The 18,234-nt window shown below is 55.7% G+C and overlaps 1 protein-coding gene across 1 annotated transcript in view; it reads left to right on the top strand.

Moving 5' to 3' along the window:
• Window positions 1-12,713: 12,713 nt before the first annotated feature.
• Window positions 12,714-18,234, top strand: part of LOC139229244 (vimentin-type intermediate filament-associated coiled-coil protein-like) — a 29,005-nt gene continuing 23,484 nt past the window's right edge. Inside the window, exon 1 of the mRNA XM_070860903.1 lies at window positions 12,714-12,942. Coding sequence (XP_070717004.1) covers window positions 12,752-12,942 — 191 coding nt within the window. The 5' untranslated portion in view covers window positions 12,714-12,751. The remainder of the gene's footprint in view (window positions 12,943-18,234) is intronic.

Raw genomic sequence — 18,234 nt, 5'->3', positions numbered from 1 at the left:
AGACAAGTACTCCAAGATCCCTTTGTTCATCTACACTTCTAAGTGGCCCAATGTTTAATTCCATTTGCCACTGCTCTGCCCACCTGACCAGTAGATTGATATCCTCCTGCAGCCCATAACTTTCTTCTTCATTATCAACCACACAGCCAATTTTAGTGTCGTCTGCAAACTTCTTAATCATACCCCCTATATTCAAATCTAAATAGTTGATATATATCACAAAAAGCAAGGGACTCAGTACTGAGCCCTGCGGAACCCCACTGGATACAGCCTTCCAGTCACAAAAACACCCATCAACCATTACCCTTAGTTTCCTGCCTCTGAGCCAATTTTGGATCCAACTTGCCACTTTGCCCTGGATCCCATGGGCTTTAACCTTCGTGACCAGTCTACTATGTGGGACCTTATCAAAAGCTTTGTTAAAGTCCATATATACAATATCATACGCACTACCCTCATCGACCCTCCTGATTACCACCTCGAAAAATTCAATCAGGTTAGTCAAACACAATCTTCCCTTAACAAATCCATGCTGACTGTCCCTGATTAATCCTGGACTTTCTAAATGTAGATTTAGCCTGTCCTTCAGGATTTTTTTCAATCCTTTTCCCACCACTGAGGTTAGGCTGACGGGCCTGTAATTACTCGGCCTATCCCTTGCTCTCTTCTTAAACAAGGGTACTACATTAGCAGTCCTCCAATCCTCCGACACCATGCCTGAATCCAAAGAGGACTGGAAAATTATGGTCAAAGCTATTTCCACTTTTGCTTCACTCAACAACCTGGAATGCATTTCATCTGGGCCTGGGGACTTATCCACTTTCAAAGCTGCTAAACCCCTTAATACTTCCTCTCTCACTATGTTTATTTCATCCAGAGTTTCACACTCCTCCTCGATATAGTATCTATGTTGCCCTTTTCCTTTGTGAAAACTGATGCAAAATATTAATTAAGAACCATAACCACATCTTCCGCCTCCACACACAGTTTACCCTCATGGTCTCTAATAGGCCCTACCCTTTCTTTAGTTATCCTCTTGCTCTTAATATATTTATAGAACATCTTTGATTTTACTTGCCAAGAATTTTTCATGCTCTCTCTTAGCATTCCTAATATCCTTTTTAATTTTACCTCTGAACTTCCTATAATCCTCCGAAGATTCTCTAGTATTTAGCCATCGGTATATGACATAAGCTTCCCTTTTTTTCTTTATCCTCCCCTGCAAGTGCCTAGACATCCAGTGGGCTCTAGAATTGTTATTCCCAACCTTTTTCTTTAAGGGCACATGTTTGGCCTGAGCCCTCCGGATCACCTCCTTGAATGCCTGCCACTGCTCTGTCACTGTTCCCTATTCCACTGTGACATGACGGGGATGCTTTAATCTTCCACCTATGGAGAAGGTGGCAGCATCTACCATGACTGGTTCTAAGGTGGTTGATGGTTGTCCATGGTTTGCGAGGAAGGTGATAATTCTCATAGCAGAATTCAACTGGACAGCAATGGATTTGCCATGCGGACTGGATAGCCGTGTGGAGAACAGTACTCCGCTGCAGAGTACACCAGGGCGAGTACTGCCGTACGGAGGGTTTGGATGTCAGCTTCCCATGTGGATCCAGCGAGTTTCAAGGTCAAGTTGACCTTACTCTTTAGCTTCTTCCCAAGGTTCTGGAGATGTTGTCTATGTGAGAAGGTGCAATCGAGCATGACTCCTAAATAAGAGGGTTTTTGTCATGGTTTACTTGATGGGTGTTGAGGTGGAATGTCGAGGTGACGGTCTTTTGCGGGTTTGGCCGGAGTCGTCATTGGCGGAAATAGGCCTCCATCCTCTGTAAATCATTGGTCAGGATCTCCTCGGTGATGGAGAGATTCGTGTTTTGTGTGGCCAAGGCAATGTCATCAGCGTATATGAGCTTGTGGGACTCTGTTTCGGGCAGATCACTGGTGTAAACGTGGGTGCCAGGACAGAACCCTGTGGGAGTCCATTGTTCAGTGTCCTATATCTGCCGTTCTGTAGAGTACACATGGAAGCACCGGTTGCTAAGCATGGAGTGGAGGAGATGGATTGTTGTTCTGCAGGGTAAAATGGTGGAGAGCTTGAAAAGCAGTCTATGCTTCCACACTGTGTCATACGCCGCTGACAGTCCATGAGTGCTACAACGGTCTTGAGTTGGCACTGGAAGCCTGCTTCGATGTGCGTTGTTAAAGCTACCACTTGGTCACAGCAATTACGGCTGCTCCAGAAGCCCACGAGCTCCTTAGGGATAGTTACCTCGATGATGGAGGCTAGTCTATGGAGTAGTCGCCTCTCCAGAACTTTATAACAATGGAAAGTAAGGAGATTGGGCGGTAGCTGGAGGATTCACAAGCATTCTTCCCCTGCTTCAGGAGGGGAATTATTTTAGTCTCCCTCCAAGTGGTGGAACTTTACCAGTTGCCAGAACCTCAGAGGAGAAGGAGGTCAACCATCTCTTCGCTTTGGGTCATCCCAATGCTTTTAAGAATTCTGGGTAATTACCAGCTGCTTTTCCACATTTGGTTATCGACAGGGGCTGTGTTTGGTTCGTCCAAGGTGAATGGATCAGACATAGGTGACGATCTTAGTGAGTGAGAGTGAGTGATCGTGTGAGAGTGAGTGATCGTGTGAGAGTGAGAGCGATCGTGTGAGAGCGATCATGTGAGAGATCGTGAGAGAGATTATGAGCTAGATCGTGAGATAGATCGTGTGAGAGATCGTGATCATGTGAGAGTGAGTGAGAATGAGTGATTGTGTGAGAATGATCGTGTGAGCGTGAGTGAGAGTGAGTGATTGTGTGAGAGCGAGAGATCGTGTGAGAGTGAGTGTCATGAGTTATTGTGAGAGATCGTGTGAGTGATCATGTGAATGAGTGAGAATGAGTGATTGTGTGAGAGTGAGTGATCGTGTGAGCGTGAGTGATCGTGTGGGAGCGAGTGATCGTGTGAGAGCGAGTGATTGTGTGAGAGCGATCATGTGAGAGTGATTGTGAGTGAGAGTGAGTGATTGTGTGATCGTGTGAGAGTGAATGATTGTGTGAGAGTGAGTGATTGTGAGTGAGAGTGATTGTGTGATTGAGTGAGAGTGAGTGATTGTGTGACTGAGTGAGATTGTGTGAGTGATTGTGAGTGATTGTGTGAGGGAGTGAGTATGAGTGAGTGAGTATGACTGATTGAGGGTGAGTGAGTGAGTAATTATGTGTGTGATTGAGGGGGGTGTGTGAGTAAGATTGTGTGAATGTGAGAGTGAGTGTGTGAGTATGAGGGAGTGAAAGTGACTGATTGAGGGTGAGTGAGTGATTGTGAGTGATTATGAGGGAGTGAGTGAGAGTATGAGTGAGTGTGAGAATGATTGTGTGAGTAAGTGATTGTGTGAGTGAGAGTGACTGTTTGAGGGTGAAAGTGATTGTGTGTGAGTATGAGAGTGTGAGGGAGTAAGTGAGTGTGAGGGAGTGTGTGTGTGTGTGTGAGGGAGTGTGAGGAGTGAGTGAGAGTGAGAGAGTGAGTGTCTCGCAGTCACCCCCGCTCCGTCTAAAATGGCCACAACCAATGAAGTTGTCGAAGGCCTCGATCCAATCCAAGGGCAGTAAATGATTTGAGCTTCTCTCCCACCGCTGGCCCCATTCCCGCCCCCCACTCCTCCCCCTCCTGTTGGGGGCTCACTCTCAGCTGGCAGGGAGCGCATCCTGAATATTTAACAAGGATGGAGGAGGGAATTGGGCTGGACTCGAAGGAGCGTGATGTCTCATCACCATGGTGAGAGTTTGTTGTTTATTTTGAAGCCTACACTCAGGAGAAGCCTCTCCATTCACTATGCTGACACACTCGGAATGGTGGGGTTTTCTCCTGCCCTTTGTCCAGATGTGTGGCAGGTTAATCATTTAGAACACAGTTTGACCAGAGTCCGAATCACTGTTACTGTGTAAATAAATGTTCTCTAATTGCCTTAAACTGGATCTAATTCCATCTTATGGTAGAATTCCTTATTAAGGTGGAGAATGACACAGTTAATTCAGAGACTAGGGTCCTGAACTTAAGGAAAGGTAACTTCGATGGTATGAGATGTGAATTGGCTAGAATACACTGGCAAATGATACTTAAAGGGTTGTTGGTGGATAGGAAATGGCAAACATTTAAAGATCACATGGATGAACTTCAACAATTGTACATCCCTGTCTGGAGTAAAAATAAAACGGGGAAGGTGGCTCAACCGTGGCTAACAAGGGAAATTAAGGGTAGTGTTAAATCCAAGGAAGAGGCATATAAATTGGCTAGAAAAAGCAGCAAACTTGAGGACTGAGAGAAATTTAGAATTCAGCAGAGGAGGACATGGGAGAATTAGTGGATGTGGTGTATTTGGACTTTCAAAAGGCTTTTGACAAGGTCCCACACAAGAGATTGGTGTGCAAAATTAAAGCGCATGGTATTGGGGGTAATGTACTGACGTGGATAGAGAACTGGTTGGCAGACAGGAAGCAAAGGGTCGGGATAAAAGGGTCCTTTTCAGAATGGCAGGCAGTGACTAGTGGAGTGCCGCAGGGCTCAGTGCTGGGACCCCAGCTCTTTTCAATATACATTAATAATTTAGATGAATAAATTGAGTGTAATATCTCCAAGTTTGCAGATGACACTAAACTGGGTGGCGGTGTGAGCTGTGAGGAGGACGCTAAGAGGCTGCAGGGTGACTTGGACAGGTTAGGTGAGTGGGCAAATGCATGGCAGATGCAGTATAATGTGGATAAATGTGAGGTTATCCACCTTGGGGCTAAAAACACGAAGGCAGAATAATATCTGTATGGCGGTAGATTAGGAAAAGGGGAGGTGCAACGAGACCTGGGTGTCATGGTACAGTCATTGAAAGTTGGCATGCAGGTACAGCAGGCGGTGAAGAAGGCAAATGGTATGTTGGCTTTCATAGCTAGGGGTTTTGAGTATAGGAGCAGGGAGGTCTTACTGCAGTTGTACAGGGCCTTGGTGAGGCCTCACCTGGAATTATGTGTTCAGTTTTGGTCTCCTAATCTGAGGAAGGATATTCTTGCTGTGGAGTGCAGCGAAGGTTCACCAGACTGATTCCCAGGATGGCAGGACTGACGTATGAGGAGAGACTGGATCGACTGGGCCTTTATTCACTGGAGTTTAGAAGGATGAGAGGGGATCTCATAGAAATGTATAAGATTCTGACGGGACTGGACAGGTTAGATGCAGGAAGAATGTTCCCGATGTTGGGGAAGTCCAGAACCAGGGGACACAGTCTAAGGATAAGGGGTAGGCCATTTAGGACTGAGATGAGGAGAAACTTCTTCACTCAGAGAGTTGTTAACCTGTGGAATTCCCTACAGCAGAAAGTTGTTGATGTCAGTTCATTGGATATATTCAAAAGGGAGTTAGATATGGCCCTTGCGGCTAAAGGGATCAAGGGGTATGGAGAGAAAGCAGGAAAGGGGTACTGAGGTGAATGATCAGCCATGATCTTATTGAATGGCGGTGCAGGCTCGAAGGGCCGAATGGCCTCCTCCTGCACCTACTTTCTATGTTTCTATCTTGTGCCACCAATGTGATTTTCTCCAGTCTAAATCACAGTGCAATAAATGGGAACATAAATGTCAGGTGCAGTCTGAGCTTTAGACTGACGATTCCTGGCTGCACCTTTTGCTGCTGAAACTCTAAAGAAACTTTGATCTTTGTTGAACAGAGTGAGGTGAACATTCCCCACCAACGCTGAGCATTTGTTCTGTGGCAGAGAAATCTCCTGGGAGTACAGGCTAAGTGACGCCACTTCTTCACGCTGGGAACTGCATGGAAATGGGATTGGTTTTAAATGAGCTGGTGATTGTGGACAATGAGCAGAGCTCCCTCCACTCCCCCATTGTGCTGTGTAAGTGAGAGTTGGAGCACAGGGATTTCATCTGCCCACAGCGTTCATCCTGTTGCTATCAGGGGCTGCCTTCAGTGACTGCTTCTTTGGCTGAATTATTCGGCCTTGTTATCCAAAGCTCGTGCACCCTGGAAAAGTTTTGCTCACACCTAACTTGGTGTAGAAAGCAGTTGTGCTACGATTTATTTTACAGATTTGAAAACTACTTTCAGATCCTAACTTTTAATCTCCTTTTTCTAGATTCCTCCCTGCAAGTTATTTGCAACCTTGGAGTGATTCCAGCACTGAGGGCCGGCCTGTGGACCCAGCGGTCAGGAGTTCAAGCCCCTGCGAGCCATGAAATAGATTTCATTGTCGGCCAGCACCATCAAAGCTGCTGGTTATCGCTGCTTTACTTTTTCTTTTCTGTGGTCGTGGCAAATGAAATCAAACATCACTATCCAAGCTGGATATCCAGGCCAAAGCTTCCTGTGTAACAGCGCAGATATCTTGTAAGCTGCCTGCGAATTTCCTGTGAGGGCAGTGCTCGATGATGTGCTCCAGGGTCTGCTTAGGAGCTCCACAGTCGCATGATGGGGATGATTACACGTGACTCCATTCCCACACTTAACTTAACTGGACCAGCCACACAAATACTGTGGCTACAAGAGCAGGTCAGAGGCTGGGTATTCTGCGGCAAGTGTCTCACCTCCTGACTCCCCAAAGCCTTTCCACCATCTACAAGGAACACTCTCCACTTGCCTGGATGACTGCAGCTCCAACAACACTCAAGAAGCTCAACACCATCCAGGACAAAGCAGCCCGTTTGGTCAACACCCCATCCACCACCTTAAACATTCACTCCCTCCACCACCGGCGCACCGTGGCTGCAGTGTGTACCATCTACAAGATGCACCGCAGGGGAACATCACCACCTGCAAATTCCCTGCCAAGTCACATACCATCCTGACTTGGAAATATATCGCTGTTCCTTCATTGTTGCTGGTTCAAAATCCTGGAACTCCCTCCCTAACAGCACTGTGGGAGCACCTTCACCACACGGACTGCAGCGGTTCAAGAAGGTTACTCACCATCTTCTCAAGGACAATTAGGGATGGCTAATAAATAGTCATAAGAAATAGGAGCAGGAGTAGGCCATTTGACCCCTCGAGCCTGCTCCATCATTCAATAAGATCATGGCTGATCTGATCCTGGCCTCAACTCCACTTCCCTGCCCGTTCCCCATAACCCTTCACTCCCTTATCGCTCAAAAATCTGTCTATCTCCACCTTAAATATATACAATGACCCAGCCTCCACAGCTCTCTGGGGCAGAGAATTCCAAAGATTCACGACCCTCCGAGAGAATAAATTCCTCCTCATTTCTGTTTTAAATGGACGACCCCTAGTTCTGAAACTATGCCCATAGTTCTAAATTCCCCAACCAGGGAAAACATCCTCTCTGCATCTACCCTGTCAAGCCCCCTCAGAATCTTACACGTTTCAATAAGATCACCTCTCATTCTTCTAAACTCCAATATGTATAGGCCCAACCTGCTCAAACTTTCTTCAGTCTCATGAACTGCCTCCAATGCCAGCTGTTCTTGCCTGCGACGCCCACATCTCAGGTACGAATATAAAAAAACTATGTGGTTGACTCTTAATGGCCTCTGAGGTGGCCCAGCAAGTGGCTGGCTATAAATTCACCAGCGCCACCTCATGGAAACGAGGGATGGGCAATAAATGAGATGTTGCCAACGTCCCACATTCGGTGAGCCAATCAGGAGAAAGGCTTCTGCTTATGCCACTCTTCATCGATTGTAAGGGCCAGGGGTGACTTTGTTGGGAATTTTCATTTACCTTTTAAGGAATCTCTTCAAGTGTTGTGACCTCATTCAGTGCCTCACCACCATGACCTGCTCGTGAGTGGGTTTGTTAGTATTTAGTACTGAGGGAGCGCTGCACTGTCAGAGGGGCAGCATTGAGGGATCACTGCACTGTTGACGGGCAGTACTGAGGGACCGCTGCACTGTCGGAGGGCCAATACTGAGGGAGTTCTGCACTGTCGGAGAGGCAGTACTGAGGGAGCGCCGCACTGTCGGAGGGCCAATACTGAGGGAGTTCTGCACTGTCGGAGGGGCAGTACTGAGGGACCGCTGCACTGTCGGAGGGCCAAAACTGAGGGAGTTCTGCACTGTCGGAGGGGCAGTACTGAGGGAGCGCCGCACTGTCGGAGGGGCAGTACTGAGGGAGCGCCGCACTGTCGGAGTGGCAGTACTGAGGGATCGCTGCATTGTCGGAGGGCCAATACTGAGGGAGTTCTGCACTGTCGGAGGGGCAGTACTGAGGGAGCGCCGCACTGTCGGAAGGGCAGTACTGAGGGAGCGCAGCACTGTCGGAGGGGCAGTACTGAGGGATCGCTGCACTGTCGGAGGGCCAATACTGAGGGAGTTCTGCACTGTCGGAGGGGCAGTACTGAAGGAGCGCTGCACTGTCGGAGGGCCAATACTGAGGGAGTTCTGCACTGTCGGAGGGGCAGTACTGAGGGAGCACCGCACTGTCGGAGGGGCAGTACTGAGGGATCGCTGCACTGTCGGAGGGGCAGTACTGAGGGAGCACTGTACTGTCAGAGGGGCAGTACTGAGGGAGCGCTGTACTGTCAGAGGGGCAGTACTGAGGGAGCTCTGCACTGTCGGAGGGGCAGTACTGAGGGAGTGCTGCACTGTTGGAGGGGCAGTACTGAGGGAGCGCCGCACTGTCGGAGGGGCAGTACTGAGGGAGCTCTGCACTGTCGGAGGGGCAGTACTGAGGGAGCTCTGCACTGTCGGAGGGGCAGTACTGAGGGAGCACTGCACTGTTGGAGGGGCAGTACTGAGGGAGCACTGCACTGTTGGAGGGGCAGTACTGAGGGAGCGCTGCACTGTCGGAGGGGCAGTACTGAGGGATCGCTGCACTGTTTGAGGGGCAGTACTGAGGGAGCTCTGCACTGTCGGAGGGGCAGTACTGAGGGAGCTCTGCACTGTCGGAGGGGCAGTACTGAGGGAGCACTGCACTGTCGGAGGGGCAGTACTGAGGGAGCTCTGCACTGTCGGAGGAGCAGTACTGAGGGATCGCTGCACTGTCGGAGGGGCAGTACTGAGGGAGCACTGCACTGTCAGAGGGGCAGTACTGAGGGATCGCTGTACTGTCAGAGGGGCAGTACTGAGGGAGCTCTGCACTGTCGGAGGGGCAGTACTGAGGGAGCTCTGCACTGTCGGAGGGGCAGTACTGAGGGAGCACTGCACTGTTGGAGGGGCAGTACTGAGGGAGCACTGCACTGTTGGAGGGGCAGTACTGAGGGAGCGCTGCACTGTCGGAGGGGCAGTACTGAGGGATCGCTGCACTGTTTGAGGGGCAGTACTGAGGGAGCTCTGCACTGTCGGAGGGGCAGTACTGAGGGAGCTCTGCACTGTCGGAGGGGCAGTACTGAGGGAGCACTGCACTGTCGGAGGGGCAGTACTGAGGGAGCTCTGCACTGTCGGAGGAGCAGTACTGAGGGACCGCTGCACTGTCGGAGGGCCAATACTGAGGGAGTTCTGCACTGTCGGAGGGGCAGTACTGAGGGAGCGCCGCACTGTCGGAGGGGCAGTACTGAGGGAGCGCCGCACTGTCGGATTGGCAGTACTGAGGGATCGCTGCATTGTCGGAGGGCCAATACTGAGGGAGTTCTGCACTGTCGGAGGGGCAGTACTGAGGGAGCGCCGCACTGTCGGAAGGGCAGTACTGAGGGAGCGCCGCACTGTCGGAGGGGCAGTACTGAGGGATCGCTGCACTGTCGGAGTGCCAATACTGAGGGAGTTCTGCACTGTCGGAGGGGCAGTACTGAAGGAGCGCTGTACTGTCAGAGGGGCAGTACTGAGGTGGCTCTGCACTGTCGGAGGGGCAGTACTGAGGGAGTGCTGCACTGTTGGAGGGGCAGTACTGAGGGAGCGCTGTACTGTCAGAGGGGCAGTACTGAGGGATCGCTGTACTGTCAGAGGGGCAGTACTGAGGGAGCTCTGCACTGTCGGAGGGGCAGTACTGAGGGAGCTCTGCACTGTCGGAGGGGCAGTACTGAGGGAGCACTGCACTGTTGGAGGGGCAGTACTGAGGGAGCACTGCACTGTTGGAGGGGCAGTACTGAGGGAGCGCTGCACTGTCGGAGGGGCAGTACTGAGGGATCGCTGCACTGTTTGAGGGGCAGTACTGAGGGAGCTCTGCACTGTCGGAGGGGCAGTACTGAGGGAGCTCTGCACTGTCGGAGGGGCAGTACTGAGGGAGCACTGCACTGTCGGAGGGGCAGTACTGAGGGAGCTCTGCACTGTCGGAGGAGCAGTACTGAGGGATCGCTGCACTGTCGGAGGGGCAGTACTGAGGGAGCACTGCACTGTCAGAGGGGCAGTACTGAGGGAGCGCTGCACTGTCGGAGGGGCAGTACTGAGGGAGCTCTGCACTGTCGGAGGGGCAGTACTGAGGGATCGCTGCACTGTCGGAGGGGCAGTAATGAGGGATCGCTGCAGTCGGAGGGGCAGTACTGAGGGAGCACTGCACTGTCAGAGGGGCAGTACTGAGGGAGCGCTGCACTGTTGGAGGGGCAGTACTGAGGGATCGCTGCACTATCGGAGGGACAGTACTGAGGGAGCACTGCACTGTCGGAGGGGCAGTACTGAGGGAGAGCTGCACTGTCGGAGAGGCAGTACTGAGGGAGCACTGCACTGTCGGAGGGGCAGTACTGAGGGATCGCTGCACTGTCGGAGGGGCAGTAATGAGGGATCGCTGCAGTCGGAGGGGCAGTACTGAGGGAGCACTGCACTGTCAGAGGGGCAGTACTGAGGGAGCGCTGCACTGTTGGAGGGGCAGTACTGAGGGATCGCTGCACTATCGGAGGGACAGTACTGAGGGAGCACTGCACTGTCGGAGGGGCAGTACTGAGGGAGAGCTGCACTGTCGGAGAGGCAGTACTGAGGGAGCACTGCACTGTCGGAGGGGCAGTACTGAGGGAGCGCTGCACTGTCGGAGGGGCAGTACTGAGGGAGCACTGCACTGTCGGAGGGGCAGTACTGAGGGAGCGCTGCACTGTCGGAGGGGCAGTACTGAGGGAGCGCTGCACTGTCGGAGGGGCAGTACTGAGGGAGCGCTGCACTGTCGGAGGGGCAGTACTGAGGGAGTGCTGCACTGTCAGAGGGGCAGTACTGAGGGAGTGCTGCACTATTGGAGGGGCAGAACTGAGGGAGCACTGCACTGTTTGAGGTGCCGTCTTTCAGATGAGACATTAAGCTGAGGCCCCGCTGCTCTCTCAGGTGCTCCATTCGAGGTTATGGTTCACTGGTTCCCATCTGTAACAAAGCAGTCAAATACCAGAATAGGGTGAACATTCTTTTAGTATATATTTTTTTCTGGTGCTCACTCCTCGGAAACCCTGCTCTATGTTTTGCATCAAGTGTCAGTAACCAGGTCAGTTGTAGGGATCTTGGCTGTTGTATCCCCTCCCACCCCTGGCTCACTTTTTTTGTTTTAAACAGCATTTGATGCTTATTTTGGCATCTTTTTACGTTGATTGAATAATCTCATATTAGTGATGCCCTAAAACGGACCCCTGTGATGATTTTTGTTAGGTATCACCCTTATTGGTGCATCAAAAAAAGGCCAGTTATAGGACCCTTGCTGCTACCCTGTCCACGACCAGTTATCTCAGCACAGGCCATGGGTGAAAGCTAGGACCTCCCGCTCCTATGTAGCTCGAGTACTGCACCCAATGGAGCATTTCCACACATACACAGTAATTAATGTCCTTTCTATATTGGGATGCCAAAAACTGCTCAATCTATTTTGTTTTGTAAAAAATCATTATTGCTTCTTCACTCTTGTACACCCTGTATATAAAACACAAAATCCTGTTAGCCTTTTATTTAAGACTTTATCTACGTGGACCAACTTTTCCAGGGGCGTTAGATATTTGAATCCCTTGGTCTCTCAATCCACATCCTTCCAGGGCTTGATAGGGTAGGTGCAGAGGGACCTGGGTGTCCTTGTACATAAATCACTGAACGTTAACATGCAGGTAAAGCAAGCAATTAAGAAAGCAAATGGTATGTTGGTCTTTATTACAAGAGGATTTGAGTACAAGAGAGGAGTCTTATTGCAATTAGATAAGGCTCTGGTGAGACCACACCTGGAGTATTGTGCACAGTTTTGGTCTCCTTACCTAAGGAAGGATATACTTGCCATTGAGGGAGTGCAGCGAAGCTTCACCAGACTGATTCCCGGGATGGGGAGACGTTGAGTAGACTGGGCCGATATTCTCTCGAGTTTAGAAGAATGCGAGGTGATCTCATTGAAACATACACCATTCTGACAGGGCTAGACAGGGTGGATACAGAGAGGGTGTTTCCCCGGGCTGGGGGTCTAGAACCAGGGGTCACAGTCTCAGGATAAGGGTCGGCCATTGGGGACTGAGATGAGGGGGGTGATCTCTGGAATTCCCTGCCCCAGAGGGCTGTGCAGGCTCGGTCTCTGAGAGTATTCAAGGCGGAGAGCGATAGATTTTTGAATATTAAGGGGATCTGGGGATCGGGCGGGATCTCATTGAATGGACGACTCCTGCTCCTATTCCTTGTTTTCCTCACAACAACCCGCATTAACTTTTATCTGAGAGTTGTCAGTCCTTCGGGCGGTCTGCACTGGGGGCCTTGGCCCTGGGCCCCTGACCTTTCACCCACAGCCCGTGACCTTTCATCCCGCCGCACGCCGCCCAATGCGAGCATGCGCAGTGAGCCGTGGCGGCCGGTGGGCCTCGGGGGCGGGGCTTCAGGCCGCGGGGGCGGGGTGGGGCCGAGCAGAGCGGGGCTGCGGGCCCGCCAGGCGCAGGATGTCGGTGCTGAGCCCGGTGCAGATCAAGGAGGCGAACGCGCACCTGGCGGCCGTGCACCGCCGTGTGGCCGAGCTGGAGCGCCGGCTGGAGGCGGCCGAGCGCACGGTGCGGGAGCAGGCCGCGCGGCTCATGGGCAAAGACCGCGAGCTGCAGGCCGCCGTCCGGGAGCTGGGCCTGCGCAAGGAGCGGTGAGCGGGGCCCGCGGATATAGGGGGCAGGGGACAGGAACAGAGGGAGGGGCAAGGGTGGGAACAGAGGAGGGGGCAAGGGTGGGAACAGAGGAGGGGGCAAGGGTGGGAACAGAGGAGGGGGCAAGGTGTAGGAACAGAGGGAGGGGCAAGGGTGGGAACAGAGGGAGGGGCAAGGGTGGGAACAGAGGAGGGGGCAAGGGTGGGAACAGAGGGAGGGGCAAGGGTGGGAACAGAGGGAGGGGCAAGGGTGGGAACAGAGGAGGGGGCAAAGTGTAGGAACAGAGGAGGGGCAAGGGTGGGAACAGAGGAGGGGGCAAGGGTGGGAACAGAGGAGGGGGCAAGGTGTAGGAACAGAGGGAGGGGCAAGGGTGGGAACAGAGGAGGGGGCAAGGGTGGGAACAGAGGAGGGGGCAAGGTGTAGGAACAGAGGGAGGGGCAAGGGTGGGAACAGAGGAGGGGGCAAGGGTGGGAACAGAGGAGGGGGCAAAGTGTAGGAACAGAGGAGGGGGCATTGGGTGGGAACAGAGGGAGGGGCAAGGGTGGGAACAGAGGGAGGGGCAAGGGTGAGAACAGAGGGAGGGGCAAGGGTGGGAACAGAGGGAGGGGGCAAGGGTGGGAACAGAGGGAGGGGCAAGGGTGGGAACAGAGGAGGGGGCAAGGGTGGGAACAGAGGAGGGGGCAAGGGTGGGAACAGAGGAGGGGGCAGGGGACAGGAACAGAGGGAGGGGCAAGGGTGGGAACAGAGGAGGGGGCAAAGTGTAGGAACAGAGGAGGGGCAAGGGTGGGAACAGAGGAGGGGGCAAGGGTGGGAACAGAGGAGGGGGCAAGTGTGAGAACAGAGGAGGGGGCAAGGGTGGGAACAGAGGAGGGGGCAAGGGTGGGAACAGAGGAGGGGGCAAGGGTGGGAACAGAGGAGGGGGCAAGGGTGGGAACAGAGGAGGGGGCAAGGGTGGGAACAGAGGAGGGGGCAAGGGTGGGAACAGAGGAGGGGGCAAGGGTGGGAACAGAGGAGGGGGCAAGTGTGAGAACAGAGGAGGGGGCAAGGGTGGGAACAGAGGAGGGGGCAAGGGTGGGAACAGAGGAGGGGGCAAGGGTGGGAACAGAGGAGGGGGCAAGGGTGGGAACAGAGGAGGGGGCAAGGTGTAGGAACAGAGGGAGGGGCAAGGGTGGGAACAGAGGAGGGGGCAAGGTGTAGGAACAGAGGGAGGGGCAAGGGTGGGAACAGAGGAGGGGGCAAGGGTGGGAACGGAGGGAGGGGCCTAATGGAGGAGGGGGTCAAGGGGGGGAAACAAGAGGAGATGGAGGAGGAAGTGGAGAAGGTGGGGTGGAGGGGGATGAAGGAGGAGGTGGGGAATGGAGATGGAGGAGGAGGAGGGAATGGAGGAGGGGGGCAAGGGGCAATGGAGGAGGTAATGGAGAGGGCGGGTGGGATCGGAGGAGGGGGCAAGGGGTGGGAATGGAGGCGGGGGCAGAGGGGTGGAATGGAGGCAGGGGCAAGGGGGGAATGGAGGCCGGGGCAAGGTGGGGTGGAGGAGGGGGGCAAGGGGGTAACAGGAGGGGAGAGGCGGCAGGGGGCTAATGGAGGAGGGGGTGGGGGAAATGGAGGAGGGGGCAAGGGAGGGTATGGAGGAGGGGGCAGGGGAGGGTATGGAGGAGGGGGCAAGGGAGGGTATGGAGGAGGGGGCAAGGGAGGGTATGGAGGAGGGGGCAAGGGGCTAATGGAGGGGAGGAACGGAGAAGGGGCCAAGGGGGGCAACGGAGAACGGGGCAGGGGGCTAATGATGGAGGGTGGAACAGAAGTGGGGGTAGGGGCTCATGGAGGATGGGGCATGGGGGGACGGAGGTGGGAGCAAGGGGGCGGATGGAGGCGGGGGCAAGGGGGTAACAGAGGAGGGGAGAGGCGGCAGTGGGCTAATGGAGGAGGAGGGGGCAAGGGGGGAACGGAGGAGGGGGCAAGGGGGGATGGAGAAGGGGCGGGGGTAATGGAGATGGGGAGGTAATGGAAGAGGATGGGGCAAGGGGGGTCACGGAGGACAGGGTGGGGGGATGGATGAGCGGGGCGGGGGGGAAAGAGGACAGGGTGCAAATGGAGGAGGGGGCGGGGGGGAACAAGAGGGGGCAGAGAGGTAATGGAGGAGAGGCCATGGGGGAAACGAATGTGGGGAAGGGGGTATGGAGGAGGGGAGAAGGGGCAAGGGGGGAGAACGGAGGAGGGGCGGAATGGAGGAGCGGGCAAGGGGGGAATGGAGGAGCGGGCAAGGGGGGAATGGAGGAGCGGGCAAGGGGGGAACGGAGGAGCGGGCAAGGGCGGGAACGGAGGAGGGGATGGCGAGGTGTAGGAACGGAGAAGGGGGGAACGGAGGAAGGGGGGGCAAGCTGTCGGAACGGAGGGGGCAAGGGGGCTAATGGAGTAGGGGGCAAGTGAGTAATAGAGGAGGAGGGCAAGGGGGGGAACGGAGAAGGGGGGAAGGGAGGAGTGGGGCAAGGGGGAAACAGTGGCATGGGGGGATGGAGGAGGGGAGAGGGGGCGAATGGAGGAGGGGGCAAGGGGGTAATGGAAGAGGGGGTGGAGGAGGGGGCAAGGGGGGAAATCGAGGAGGGGCAGAGGGGAAATGGAGGAGGGGGAGAGGGGGTGATTGGAGGAGGGGGAGAGGGGGTGAATGGAGGAGGGGGAGAGGGGGTGAATGGAGGAGGGGGAGAGGGGGTGAATGGAGGAGGGGGAGAGGGGGTGAATGGAGGAGGGGGCAAGGGGGTAATGGAGGAGGGGGCAAGGGGGTAATGGAGATGAGGGGGTAATGGAAGAGGAGGGTGCAAAGGGGGTCACGGAGAATGGGGCAAGGGGGCGGATGGAGGAGGGTGCAAAGGGGTAACGGTGTTGGAGAGGCGGCAGGAGGCTAATGGAGGGGGTGGGGGGAATGGAGGAGGGGTCGGGGATGGAAATGGAGGAGGCATGGGGAGGAATGGAAGGGGGCAAGAGGGGGAATGGAGGAGGGGGCAAGGGGGGTGACGGAGGGGGGGGCGGGGGGTAATGGAGATGTGGGGGTAATGGAAGAGGACGGGGCAGGGGGGGTCACAGAGGACGGGGCAAGGGGGGTCACGGAGGACGGGGCAAGGGGGGTCACGGAGGACGTGGCAAGGGGGTCACGGAGGACGGGGGGCGGGGGGGACATAGGAGCAGGGCAAGTGGGGAAGAGGGGGCAGGGTGGAAAGGGAGTAGTGGAGGAGGGTGCAAGGGGTTAATGGAGGATGGGGCAAGGGGGTAACAGAGGAGAGGCGGCAGGGAGCTAATGGAGGAGGAGGAGGGTGAATGGAGGAGGAGGGGCGGGGGTAATGGAGGAGGGGGCAAGAGGGGGAGCGGAGGAGGGGGCAAGAGGGGGAGCGGAGGAGGGGGCAAGAGGGGGAGCGGAGGAGGGGGCAAGAGGGGGAGCGGAGGAGGGGGCAAGAGGGGGAGCGGAGGAGGGGGCAAGAGGGGGAGCGGAGGAGGGGGCAAGAGGGGGAGCGGAGGAGGGGGCAAGAGGGGGAGCGGAGGAGGGGGCAAGAGGGGGAGCGGAGGAGGGGGCAGAGGGGGAGCGGAGGAGGGGGCAAGAGGGGGAGCGGAGGAGGGGGCAAGAGGGGGAGCGGAGGAGGGGGCAAGAGGGGGAGCGGAGGAGGGGGCAAGAGGGGGAGCGGAGGAGGGGGCAAGAGGGGGAGCGGAGGAGGGGGCAAGAGGGGGAGCGGAGGAGGGGGCAAGAGGGGGAGCGGAGGAGGGGGCAAGAGGGGGAAACGGAGCAGGAGGGCAAGAGGGGGGCAGGGGGCAAATGGAGGAGGGGGCCAAGGGGGAAATGGAGGAGGGGGGCAAGGGGGAAATGGAGGAGGGGGCAAGGGGGTGTATAGAGGAGGGGGGCATGGGGGGGGGGAAACGGAGGAGGTGGCAAGTGAGAAAACGAGGAGGGGGCAAGGGGCAATAGAGGAGGGTGCAAGGGGGGTCACGGAGGATGGGGCGAGGGGGTGGATGGAGGAGGGGGTGGATGGAGGAGGGGGCGAGGGGGTGGATGGAGGAGGGGGCAAGGGGGTAACAGAGGAGGGGAGAAGCGGCAGGGGGCTAATGGAGGAGGAGGGGCGGGGGAATGGAGGGGGGGTAATGGAGGAGTGGTCATGGGGAGGAATGGAAGGGGGCAAGGGGGGACAGGGGAATGGAGGAGGGGGCAAGGGGGGAGAGGGGGCAGGGTGCAAATGGAGGAGGGGGCGGGGGGAAACAGGAGGGAACAAGAGGGGGCAGGGAGGTAAAGGAGGAGGGGGAACGGAGGCGCGGCCATGGGGGGAACGGAGGAGGGGCCTTGCGGGAAACGGATGTGGGGCAAGGGGGTACGGAGAAGGGGCAGGGGGCTAATGGGGGAATGGAGGAGGGGGGCAAGGGGGGAACGGAGGAGGGGACAAGGGGGGAAACGGAGGAGGGGGCAAGGGGGGTATGGAGGAGGGGGGAACGGAGGATGGGAGAGGGGGCTAATGGAGGAGCAGGGGGGAAGGGAAGGGCAACGGAGGAGGGGGCATGGGAATAACTGAGGCAGGGGCGAGGGGAAATGGAGGAGGGGAGAAGGGGCAGGGGGTTAATGGGGGAATAGAGGAGAAGGGGACGGGGGGAACAGAGGAGTGGAGAGGGGGCGGGGGCTAATAGAGGAGGAGGAGGGAATGGAGGAGGAGGAGGTGAAGGGGGAATGGTGGAGGAGAAGAAGGGGGGAACGGAGGAGGGGGAATGGAGGAGGAGGAGGGATGGAGGCGGAGGAGGGGACTGGAGGAGGAGGGGGGGAATGGAGATGGAGGAGGAAGAGGGAATGGAGATGATGGAGGAGGAGGGAATGGAGGAGGAGGAGGGAATGGAGGAGGGAATGGAGGAGGAGGAGGGAATGGAGGAGGGAATGGAGGAGGGAATGGAGGAGGAGGGAATGGAGGAGGAGGAGGAGGAGGGAATGGAGGAGGAGGAGGAGGAGAAGGGGGAATGGTGAAGGAGGAGAAGGGGGAATGGTGAAGGAGGAGAAGGGGGAATGGTGAAGGAGGAGGGGGGGGAATGGTGAAGGAGGAGGGGGGAGAGTAGGAGGAGGGGGGAATGGAGGAGGAGGAGGAGGGGGGAATGGAGGAGGGGGGAATGGAGGAGGGAATGGAGGAGGAGGAGGAGGAGGGGGGAATGGAGGAGGAGGAAGAGGGGGGAATGGAGGAGGAGGAGGAGGGGGGAATGGAGGAGGAGGAGGAGGGGGGAATGGAGGAGGAGGAGGAGGAGGGGGGAATGGAGGAGGAGGAGGAGGGGGGAATGGA

The sequence above is a fragment of the Pristiophorus japonicus genome, chromosome 18 (assembly GCF_044704955.1).
Source record: "Pristiophorus japonicus isolate sPriJap1 chromosome 18, sPriJap1.hap1, whole genome shotgun sequence".
NCBI classification, from domain to species: Eukaryota; Metazoa; Chordata; class Chondrichthyes; family Pristiophoridae; genus Pristiophorus; species Pristiophorus japonicus.
The sequence above is the reverse complement of the archived record's forward strand: the minus strand, read 5'-3'. Positions and strand labels throughout refer to the sequence as shown.